Source organism: Netta rufina (genome assembly GCF_964035555.1).
Source record: "Netta rufina genome assembly, chromosome: 1".
In the NCBI taxonomy this organism is placed as follows: domain Eukaryota; kingdom Metazoa; phylum Chordata; class Aves; order Anseriformes; family Anatidae; genus Netta; species Netta rufina.
In genome coordinates this window covers 2,305,962-2,317,671 of record NC_140123.1, presented here as the reverse complement: position 1 = coordinate 2,317,671, position 11,710 = coordinate 2,305,962, and the positions used below count along the sequence as shown (strand labels likewise).

The 11,710-nt window shown below is 48.8% G+C and overlaps 1 protein-coding gene across 1 annotated transcript; it reads right to left on the bottom strand.

Moving 5' to 3' along the window:
- Positions 1 to 900: 900 nt before the first annotated feature.
- KLHL35 (kelch like family member 35) lies at positions 901 to 6,471 on the bottom strand (the record flags this gene model as incomplete). The annotated part of the gene is made up of 6 exons (XM_084291896.1): positions 901 to 1,089; positions 1,887 to 2,075; positions 2,614 to 2,802; positions 3,264 to 3,382; positions 3,959 to 4,143; positions 5,582 to 6,471. 6 exons carry the CDS (start codon positions 6,469 to 6,471, stop codon positions 901 to 903), a joined length of 1,761 nt encoding a protein of 586 aa, XP_084148022.1.
- Between the last annotated feature and the right edge of the window lie 5,239 nt (positions 6,472 to 11,710).

Below are 11,710 nucleotides of genomic sequence, written 5' to 3'. Positions count from 1 at the left end.
CTGTGTCCAACCTGTTAAATATTGAGTTTATTTTCCTACTTACCAGCGTATTTCAGAGCCAAAAGGAGACAGATACAATTCTGTGGCTACCGTGCTTCAGAACTTCTTGCCTAATTCCTACACATTAGCCTACCTCTGCTCTCTGAAGAAGAAACTCTTGGCTACACAATTCACTGGACAGTCCAACTATGCAACATGAATAAAGAAATACAGCACTCTGTGCTTTCAGGGGATGGACCCTCATACACCATGTGCAGGTTGGAGTCAGAGCTCACCCTACTTAACCAGGCTTTTAGGGATTTAGCAGAGAGATTTTCTTGGGGTATCAGCTATGAGGTCTCAGCTCTCTGCTGTAGTAGGGCTGTTCGTGGATGTCAGCGGCCATTTAGGCCAGCACCATGGTTTGACACTTGGCTCTAGAGAGCTAAACGCACAAATATCTGATAGCTTTAGCTAAAGAATTAGATCCTATAATTGTAATCGTGACTGCAACAGCCTCGGGCATCAGAGAGCAGCAACAATACATGTCCTTGCAGGACAGAGAGCCTCTGTTGGCAACATTACAGAAAACCATAATCTACATCCAAGGAAACCTAAAAAAGAGAAAAATCCAGTAGCTCCAGGGGCTGTAACAATACTTGAATCCTCCTGTGCAAGTTCTGCAATGCAGCTTTCACACAGCCCTTCACCCTTTCATCCTCTCACCTAGATCAGCAACAAAATCACTGGCATCACCAGGCCTGGAAAAACAAAACAGTGCTCAGGGCCTGGGTGGAGCACATCTTCAGCAGCTTGTATTGCCCTTCCCCGCAGAGAGCTGGGCTGTCTGTCCATGCACCGGTGGCCACTGTCTCAAGGGGAGGCTCTGGGTGGGAGAAGGATGCTGCCAAAGCCCCACGGTCATCTGTTCATGCGCTGCAGGATGGTCACGCAGCCGTGATAACTGGTGCAACGCTGCAGTGGTGGCTGCTGCTCCACGCTGCCCGTTGCGGGGTCGAAAGTGAACGCTTTGTCTGTGCCTTCCCCATTCTCGTCTCGACCGCCCAGGATGTAAATCTTCCCTCCACACACTGTCAGGCCACAGCTCTCCTGGAAAGCAGAAGGAAAGACTAAGAGTTGAGAAACAGCCCTCCAGCTTTGTGCACCATTTCAATGGGCTCAGCTGCTACCTGCTCTGAAGAAAGGATGGTAAGTCCGTAGGATAAGTGGGGTCTGGCTCCTGCAGTCTTAGGGTTTCAGGCATTTGAAATAACTTGAGCTGGTGATGGGAGTTTTGCTGTTCCTGGCAGCTCCCCAGATTCACAAGGACGATGAAAGCCCAGAGTCACCCACCACGTCTGTGCAAGAGCCACTTGTACAGACACACCGACAGTGGCATTTTAACTCATATTGGGGTGAGCTGTCCCTCATCATTCCTCCCCACTCACTGTGTCACGGCTTACATTACAGTGTGGCCTTGGAGCACAAAAACACTAAACCAGGTGTGATGAAGTTAAACCAAGATGCACACCCGCAGCTGGCGCGTGTTCAGTCCACACACCAGGTTAGAGCCAGCGTAACCCCTCTCCCTGCAACATGTAGTGTGGAGAAAAGGTCCTCAACACCCACCTTCTAACCCCGCAAATCCTCTCCCAGGGCTTTAACAGCTAGTATGGACCCAGCCTCAGCAAAAAAAATTGGGATTTATCTTGGAAACACATCTTCCAAGCAGTCATTGATGGTAAGTACATAATTTGACTTGAAATACAGAGGTCAGTGGGTATGTTCTCATGCTCAATGCCAACCCCCCATTGTATTTTACCTTCAGTTTCAGCAAAGCACAGATGAGTACTTTTGTTCTAGAGAGAAGGAAGGCTCAGGGTTTCTTTCTTAAATCTTTTCCTTACCAGAGGCCCAGGGAGTGTGGCCACTTCTTGCCAGCTGTCTTCCCTTGGATCATAGCTGAAGATTTTACTGAGGAGTCCACCTACGACATAAATGATGTTGTCCAAGCAGACAGCACTGATGCACCTCTGGTAAAAAGGAGTGGGAGACAAAAGCGTCCATTTGTTCTCCTCTGGATCATAACACTGGACCTGGGAGGAGAAACACAGTTGTGGGAACACGACTTTACCCCATCTCCCTGCTTGGATAAATCTGATACCCACTAGAAATAAAAGAAAATAGACCCAGAAACACAGAAGTGAGCTTCAACACCCAAAGACCTGTGCAATGATCAAAGGGATGAGGGTTTCCAGTATTCCTTTTTCAACTGGCTGGGACCTCAGGCAGTGTCTCTGTGGGCCTATGTGTTCAACTCTCCCAGACAAATTACAAGCCCCCAGGGTGGATGCTCCTGACCCAAACATTATTAAACATTCAGGGATTGAGCTGAGTGCCATTAAAACTCTCAGCACAGCTCAGTTGCCAACGTTCCCTCATGAACCATGATTTTTAGGTCTCTGGCCATCCTTGATGCTCCTTGCAGGCTTTTCTTTCAATCCTCTCTCTCAAAGCACCATGCCTGAAACCAGACCAAAGCTGAGCTGAAACCTCCCATGCCTGAGCTTTCCAAAGGTTTATTTACACCTCGCAGCCCTGCTTCTACTTCACAGTCATCCTCACCAGCGATACCTTGTCGGTGTTAGCAGTGTCGTCCACAGCGCCGCCCAGCACATAGAGCTTGTTCAGGCAGGAGACCACAGCCGCCGAGCTCACGGCCTGAGGCAGCGGGGCCAAGGTTGACCAGCTGTTGGAGAAGGTGTCATAGCACTCCACGCTGGAGAGGCGGTAAAAACCATCAAAGCCTCCCACAGCGTAGATCTGCCACAAAAGGAGCAAAGCAAGCTGATTAGAAACTCCCGGAATCACCTAATGGGCTGCGCTGTCATGGTGTGCACGAGGCAAGGCTAACGCTAGGCCAGAAGGGCAGAGATCCGGCCCTGGCAAAACCTTCTCCTTGAATCCAGTGTCATCACACAGATTGACCAGTTTGAAATACCCAACCCTGCATGGTTTTCACCCCAAAACTCAACACAACCATCTTCAGAAGTCTTCCACCATCCCGTGGTAGATCTTATTGCTGTGGCCTCATTGCTGGCTACCTCAGGTGGCAACACAGCCAAAGACTAATGACACCTTAGTTATGTCCTAGGTTTCTCTCATCAAAATCAGCTCCAAATGAGCCAGAAGACAACCAAATACTGACAGTTTCTCATTATACTTGACACTGGGAGAAGCCGGGGACTGCAATCTGTAAGGGTTGTTCCCAAATTCAGGCCTACCTTGCCCTGAAGCGTTGCCATTTTGTGCCTCCATCGGCCTTTCTGCAGACAAGCGACCTTGATCCAGACGTTCAGCTGGGAGCTCAGCACCCAAACATCATTGCTGCTGATGTGTCCCCCTGAAAAACAGGGGTGGAGAGCTGTTGTAATCCCAAAGACAATCCCATCATCTTGTTAAACCACTGTACTATATAGCTCCTCAATGCAATGGAACAATCAAGGCCAAAATATGGCTGTTGGGATATACCCATGTAAACTCAGCATCCCAAGGAAGATACCCTATGAAGGTTAAGACACTTATTACACTACTCCATCCCTTCTACAGAACTCTTCTGATAGGCATTTTATTTTAAATGAAGGACAGGCAGGAGACCCTGATGTTATAGGTAGTCCTGACAGTACGCACCAAAAGCTGCTCATTCCACAGCTGGACACTTTGGGCAGATGCCCCAGTAAGCACAGAAAAAAAAAAAAAAAAAAAAAAAGGCTTTTTAATAGTGCCATCCTCTCCCAGAGCTGAAATCGGCTCCTTGGGACACCAAAATGCAAACCACCTAAGAGTAAACTTCACTCAGAAGAAATGACTTTGCTATGGAGTCAAAACATGAATGAGTCCCACGAAACAGACATGGAGAGTGGCTGCCCCAACTGCTTATTGTAAGCAGGAAGGAAGGATCCATCCCAGGGCATCTCACCTGATATGTACACGTCGTTCTTCAGTGTGCAGGCAGCAAATTCTGACTTGGTGTAACCGGGCACGCTGGAGAGGGCTGTCCACTGCCTGCTCTTCGGGTGGTAGAGGTCTGTGAAGGGCAGCTTCAGAAGACCTTTCTTGTCGCAGCCCCCAATGATGACAATGACTTCTGCCAGCTCCATGAACCTAGAACATGAAAGACAAGGGTAAGTCCCCTAACCCATTTAGGCTATTTCCTTCATCAGTCACTGATTTTTCTAGGCAAATCATTCTCCTCCCTGCACCTTCCCTCTTACGGGCATGCACAAATTAAAGACATCTCTCAGCTTGGATCCAAAGGGTCCAAATCGTGGCATTGCCCCCTGCCCCTCACCCTCTCCCTTCATTACTTCCAAGCTTAATCCTCAATGCACGGCCACAGACGTGCAAAGCTGTTCCTGGCAGCCGGCCCGCCACACGCTCTCTGCCTGGAGAGAGAAGTGTTTCCAGGAAATCTCACTCTCTCCAGCCCCAATAGCAGTGAGCAGACGTGAGAGACAGCAGGGGAAGGAAAATCCTGCCAGCTGGTAGGTGGCAAGAGAGGGACAGCTCTGCAGGAGGGGAAGGAGAGGAGGGAGGAGGGTGGAAGGGGATTTGAAGGACTTGGTCCAATCCCCAGCCCTGCCATGGTTTGCACAGCCTGAGACAACTCACTTAAGGCCAAAGCTGTAGAAGGAGGTGAATTAAAATGTAGATGCTGGGGGTGGGATTTATTCCCAGTGAATTTTAATGGTCTGCGTCCTTGAGGAGGTCAGCACAGACTCTGCTATTGAGCAGTCCTTTAGATAACAACCTGTTGTGTCATTCAGCACAAAGAGCCAGCTTCAAGTCTCACACCAGTTTGAAAGGGTTCAAACTAGCTCTTCCACCTGACAGAAACCCTAAATTCCAGGCTGGACCTTCTGAAAGGCATTGGTTCAAATTGCATCCTTTTGCTCAGGCTTCTCCACTGAGCAGCAAAAAAAACAGCTTGAGCCAAAGGGCAGGAGAGCTCAAGAACTTGGTCTCTTCTAGAAAAGAATGGGGAGCCTTGCAAACCACCTGGTTTGATATGGCTACCCACCCCAGAGCAGAGGTCTCCATCGGTGCTCTTACCAAACACAAGCAGAGGGACCTCTGTGACCATGAAAAAACAGCAGAGGCCTCCAAAATATCTGGCCAAATCTAGCAGATCCAAATGCCAAAGTGACAGAAAGGTGCAAGATTTCCACACACACCCATCCCCAGGAACTGTTTTTCCTTTTCATTTTCCTTTTCATTTTCCTTTTCATTTTCACTTAACACTGTCAGCTGCCTAGGCCAGGAGTTCTTTATCTTCTTGTTGATCAAAAAATCAACTTTTTCCAGTGGACATTAACTCCTGACCCAGCAGCAATGCCTTTGAGCTAGGATGATGCTGATGCCTAAGAGGCTACAAGTAATTGGAGGAAAAAATTAAAAATAATAGGAAATAAACAAAATTAAAAATAAATAAATAAATAAATAAATAAACAAAAAAAAAAAAAAAAAAGAATTCCACCCCACCAGCTTTAAGATCCATGAACTTAGGCCACGCAGGTCTAGGAAACACAACTCTGGGTTTTACCTTCTGGGCCTTGATCTCAAGGAGCTGACCTCATTCCCAAGGATGTAGTACTTGCGGGCTTCGTGCAGTAGAGGAATGCACTCCTTTGAGTCCTGGATGAGTCCGTCCATCTCCACCTTCTCCAGGAAATATGTGGGATCAAGCAGTGGCAGTCGCACATGCTCTAGGAGGTCCTTCAAGGCTCCCTTCCTGGCAGGGACATCATGCCGTACCCAGCGCATGACTGCTTCAAAGACCACTTCCTCCTTGGGGACCACCAGCTGCTCATCAGACAAGTACTCAACCAGCTCCTTCACACCCATCTCTAGGAACTCTTCATGACATGACACCTCCACAAAACACTCCAGCATAAACCTCTTGCTCTTTTCGGTCAGGGAAGCGATGGAGAATGAGTCGGCGAACTTCATGATGCCCAAACAATTGCACGGGTGGAGCTGGCCTTCAAGGAAGGTGATACAAGCATCTCTGAGCTTGGAGATCTGCAGCAAGTCAGACAGTTCCAAGATGCCTTCAACATTGTCTTCCTGAATGACGATGTTCCCCCCATACATGTAGTCAAGAAGGAGAGACATGGTAGAGGCAGAAATCTTCTGGATGTTGATGATATTCTGGTGGCCTTCCTTGAGATTGCCACCAAACATAGCCCGAAAATACGTGCTGTTGGCTGACAACGTAGCACGGTGACAGGGGAATTCTTGCCCATCGATTAATAGCACCACGTCTGTGAAGATGCCGCTCTGCCGGTAGGAGTTTAGCGTCTGGAGGATTTGTTCAGCATGGCAGGACCCACTGCAGAGCTTCATGTGCAGCTTTTCTTTGCTCGGGTCACACATTGCATTCTCCAGGCTGCTCGTCCTGTAACTGGACTCTTCCTTCATCATTCGATGCATCCTGATTGGGAAGCAGTGAAGGAAGCAAGAGAATAGCGTGTTCATTAAAACATCTTCCCATGACGTCCAACACCATTGTGGTTTCTGCAGCTTTCTCAGCATCATGGGGAAGTGCAGATTCCATCCAAAAATCTAGAGGGACTACACCCCTTTACCCACATCCATAACTCATCCTCAGTAACCATTTCCTCCAAAGCACAACACAGAAGTGGGCACTAGGCTATTTCCAACCCAACACCATCCCAGTAGAACAAACTTTCTGTTTTTAGGAGATTTTTGTTTTTTTTCTAAGGCAGTTACTAACAGCTCGGAAAGGGGAGGCTCAGGCTGGGTGTTAGGAACCCAAAAGGAGGTCAGGCACTGGGACAGGCTGCCCAGGGACATGGTCACAGCACTGAGCTGCAAGAGCTCAAGGAGCCAGCGTTCTCAGATATAGGGTCTGTTTTTTGGGTGGTCTTGTGTGGAGCCAGGAGTTGGACTCGATGGTCTTTATGGGTCTCCTCCAACTTAGGATATTTTGTGATTCTATGATTCACCTCTTGAGCTGGGTGCCAGCAAGGGCAGCCAGCTCAGCACTCTTTATCATGGCTTCTATCACGGCCATGCAGGTTTTAGATTGGTTTTCTGAGGCTCTGTAACAGAAAAAAGCACATTTTGGGGGCTCAGGCTCTGCTTGTAAGTGTCTGGCTCCTTGAACCAGACTCTGGAGCATCTCACCAAGTGCCTCTGGCAGAAGCACAGGTCCCCAGACGGGGTCACAAACCGGCAGACATCAGCTGCTCTGTGGCATCCACCCAGTCCTCAGCAGGACATCTGCACCTCACCTGCACTGAGTGGCCACGTGTAGGACAACCCATCCTCATCCTGAGGATTCCTGCCCCACTACCTTGGTAAAATGTCAACATATCCTCCATGCTTGCGAAAACACACACAAAAACATCTCTACTCCCACCATGGGGTGTTGCAGAGCCCCAAAGAGCAGTGAAGCAGCGTGACGAGCCCTATGTAAATATCTAAGAAACCCTGGGGGAGACAGTGAAGGCTCCAAACATCCCAAATGGCACCGATGGGTGCTCAGGGCTACGCACAGAGGGGAAATGCTGTTAGTTAGTTCGAAGTGATTTAGAGAAGTTACAACAAAGGCAGCTTTCTGGACAGCACAGCGAGCTCCGTGTTCTGCCGGCACTCCAGCCAAGAAGGATAAATACATTTATCTCCCTGCCTCCCTCCCTAATTCCAAGTTTCCAAGCCCTTGGGATCGCTCACAGCTTACAAAGAGACGTGTCCCCACCCTGGATTAATCCAAATTCCTTTCCCCAGCTCACAGTCCTCCTGTCTACCCAAGATACAAATCCAGCTCCAAGGAGGGACTGAGTTCCCCTACTGCCCACGCGCACTCCTCTCCACATTGCTCTCCATCCGAGCACAGCCCAGCAGCAAGCACTGGATATTTTGGGGTAGCTCCCCAGGAAGCCCAATGTTACCTGGCCCACAGGTTGTGTCCTCCAGGTGGGACCTCGTGAAGCCTCAGCTTCCCTCTCGGAGAGCTCCCATCCACGCCGTGGCTCGGCGCAGAGACGGGTCCTCTCCGCAAAGCGTGCTCAGCCCTTCTTCAGCAATGCTGGGGGAAGCACAAAAGCCCTGCTTTTATCCTCGCTGCTAAAGAGGAGGGGGATAAATCTGCTTTTGTTTCTCCCGAATGACACGCCGGAGAGCTACAGGGCATTAGCTGTGCAGCTGTCAATAACAGGCAGCCAGGGAGGAGCCAAAACCCAGGGAAAGCCCATGGAGGCTCGGGGAAAATATATCACACCAGGGCTGCTTCGGAGGGCCCAGCCATCTGGAGAGCAAATTGGGGTCCAGGTGGAACGATTCATTTGGAGGAGACTCCATCCCGCTGGAAGCCACAATAAAGCTGATAAATAAAATACGGCTCTGCGAGCAAAAAAAGGCGCCCATAGCAGGAACGGATTGGGGGAGTTAGGAGCGGCAGTGCCCCTCGTTAATGTGGGATAATTAGGTCCGTAAGGACGCTGAGGACAGAAGGGAAGGCTTGTCCCAAGTGGCTTTCAGCACGCTCCCCCTCCACCTTAATCCTAGTTGTTGGCTGAATTTGTAAATACTCTCAGCAGGGAGCAAAGCAGCCCTGGGGAGGCCAATATTTGCACCATGAAGTAACCAGCAGCCTGCAGGCTGTCTTCCCTCCCGTGCCCAGCATCACTTTGAACAAGTTGCATTATTTCATAGTAAACAGAAAGGAAATATTAATAACCACCACTCCCTGCACGTTGTTATTCCAGTAAAATCACCTTTCCCTGGAGCACCACCACCACGTGTGCTGGATGGATCCTTTCTGCTCCTCTCCCTTTGCTGGGATGCAAGCTGGCATCCTGCTCACTCCCAGCATATAAATTAGCAGCAACCTGGAAAGGATTGTGGTTTCCCAGCCTGTGCTGTGGGATGGGAAGGTTGGGGAATTTTTGCCCTTGGGACCTTCCACCATGATCGAGTTGGCTGTGCTGGGCCACATCCAGGCATGGATGAAGCTAAAGACGGTTGGGATCTGGGTCATCAGGATGCACAGGCTCTGACCCTGTCCTGTGGGGCACCAAAACCAGATCTCTTGGGGTTTGGATACCCTTCAGTGAGGTTATAAAGCTGCCAGTGTTGTGCAGCATGGGGCTAGGACCCTGTAGCCTGAAAGTGCAGGGGCTGTGAGCTGAGTCGTGCTCCGCCGTAAAGCCACTTCGTCACATTAAAAACACTCAACCCATGGCATGTGGCCCACAGAAGCCATTAGGCACAAAGCTGTGAGCATTAAAAATAAAATAAGTGTTTGTAGGATCAGGAATTTCGCGAAAAGCTCTATGTGAATGCGGAGTGAAAGCTTCCTGCAGGAACAGCAGAGTGACTGTGTCGGGAGAAGAAAGAAATAGGAAGGAGGAGGGATGCAGCTAAGCTAAGAAGAAAACGAGTAGAAAAAGTGGGAAAGGCAAGTGGAAAAGTAGGAGACAATTTTGGATAAATCAAGTGAGATGTCTCGATGGAGACAGTCACTTAGGACCTGGTCACACCATGGTCTGTACCTTCCCATTGCACGCCCCAGGGATGAAACGAATCCTACCCAGGACAGCTGTCTGTGTGCTCCAGCTTGCCATGGAGAGAGTCAGAACCCTCCCTTCCTGCTCACAGCCAGTTAGCAGAGGTGAAGGGCAGTCACCAGCATCCAGGAGAAGAGAAAAAGCAGGAGGGAGCCATGCAGGTGAGGGGGGTAGAGCAGTAAGTGAAGAGGAAAGAGGGCTCAGGAGGAAGAGAGGGAGAAAAAAAAAAAAGTAACTTAAGGGAAGAAAAAAAGAAAGGGAAAGGGAAAGGGAAAGGGAAAGGGAAAGGGAAAGGGAAAGGGAAAGGGAAAGGGAAAGGGAAAGGGAAAGGGAAAGGGAAAGGGAAAGGGAAAGGGAAAGGGAAAGGGAAAGGGAAAGGGAAAGGGAAAGGGAAAGGGAAAGGGAAAGGGAAAGGGAGAAAGAAGAAGAAAGAAGAAGAAAAAAGAAGGAAGAAGAAGAAAGAAGAAAAGGGGAAGAAAAAAAAAAAGAAAGAATAAAAAGGGAAGAAAAGAAAAGGGGAAGAAAGAGGAAAGAAGAAAAGAAAAGGGGAAGAAAAGAAGAAAGAAGAAAGAAGAAAGAAGAAAGAAGAAAGAAGAAAGAAGAAAGAAGAAAGAAGAAAGAAGAAAAGGGGAAGAAAAAAGAAAGAAGAAAAAGGGAAGAAAAGGGGAAGAAAGAGGAAAGAAGAAAAGAAAAAGGGAAGAAAAGGAAGAAGAAAGAAGAAAGAAGAAAGAAGAAAGAAGAAAGAAGAAAGAAGAAAGAAGAAAGAAGAAAGAAGAAAGAAGAAAGAAGAAAGAAAGAAGACCCTGTGCCACTGCAGCTGCTCACATCACAACTGGGCTTTTTGTACCCAGTTTGAACCTCAGAAACTCTGAGCCACTGCATCCCATGAAGGCTTTAACAGAGATAGAAGAGGTCCTTCTGATGGCAGATACCCGTGCAGACCTAGGGCATGGTCACAAGGGTATCGCCTCCCAGACCCCGGGGCTGCAGCTCTACCAGCAAATGTGAAGTGCTGGAATGGTTCCCAGATGCTCTGAGAACTATCCCAGCTGTACCCCTAAGCTCCTACAAATGAGGGCAGTTTTAGGAAGAAAGAGTTAAATAGCACAATGTTGGCTGTCCCAAGCCATTCGGGCTTAGAGCCAGCGCCCAATCCTCAGCTCTTTTGTTTGAATAACAGAGTCCACGACTCACATTTTTCTTCCTCCAAGGTTTCAGTATCTCTCCGCAGGGTACAGCAGTGACAGCCCCCCATTTTGGATTATTCCATAATGTGGATATCAGTTGTCCACCTGATATATATACCCTGGATACGCCCTGTCCCCTGGGGCTAGATCATTTTTAACACTCAAATGGTATTCCCCGAACCAGTCAAATCCTCGACACAGTACTGCCTACCCATCACCAACCAATGAGATAGTGCTGTATTTACTTTAATCCCTTTCATCTATCCCTTAAATGCAGCTATTCATGGCCTGGAGAAAACAGCTGCTTAACAAAGAACAATCCCAGGCTGGCCCAGACGAGAGCCCCTCCTAACCCAAAGCACCCTCCGCCGTTTGCAGCTGGGAGCAGATCCGGGGGTTAGGAATAAGAAGGAGAGCAAGCACAAAGCAAGCCTTTCCCTTAACATACGCATTTAGCAAACGACTGCTCAGGGTCTTCTCAAGCTGGATCTTGCATCCGGACTGCTGTGTTTAATAAGTGCTAATGGATGTACGAGCCATTTACTCCTCTTTGAACGTGCTCTTGGTTTTCGGCCTCCACAGCACCCTGGGGCGATGACTTGCATAAAGTTTGTTAGAAATAAATTGCTTCCCGTTCGTTTGGCTGACAACTGTGGCCAGAGCTCTTATATGGGTGCATCATTGTCCCCACACAGCCACAAGCACCAGGCAATTATTCCAGTTATCATTCAAGATTCAGGCCTGCAGAGTCACTTCTCCACTTGCCTGGTTATCAGCTGCTGTCTCATAAAATCTGGATGGGAGAGAGGATGAAACACAATTGATCTCAAGAAGGATGGGTCACCAACCCTCCCCCTGCTCAGACCACAAGGTTCCCCCCCAACAATGCATAAAAATGCCAAACCACGGAGATCAACGCAAGAAGAGCAAGGCACCACCATTTTGCAGAAC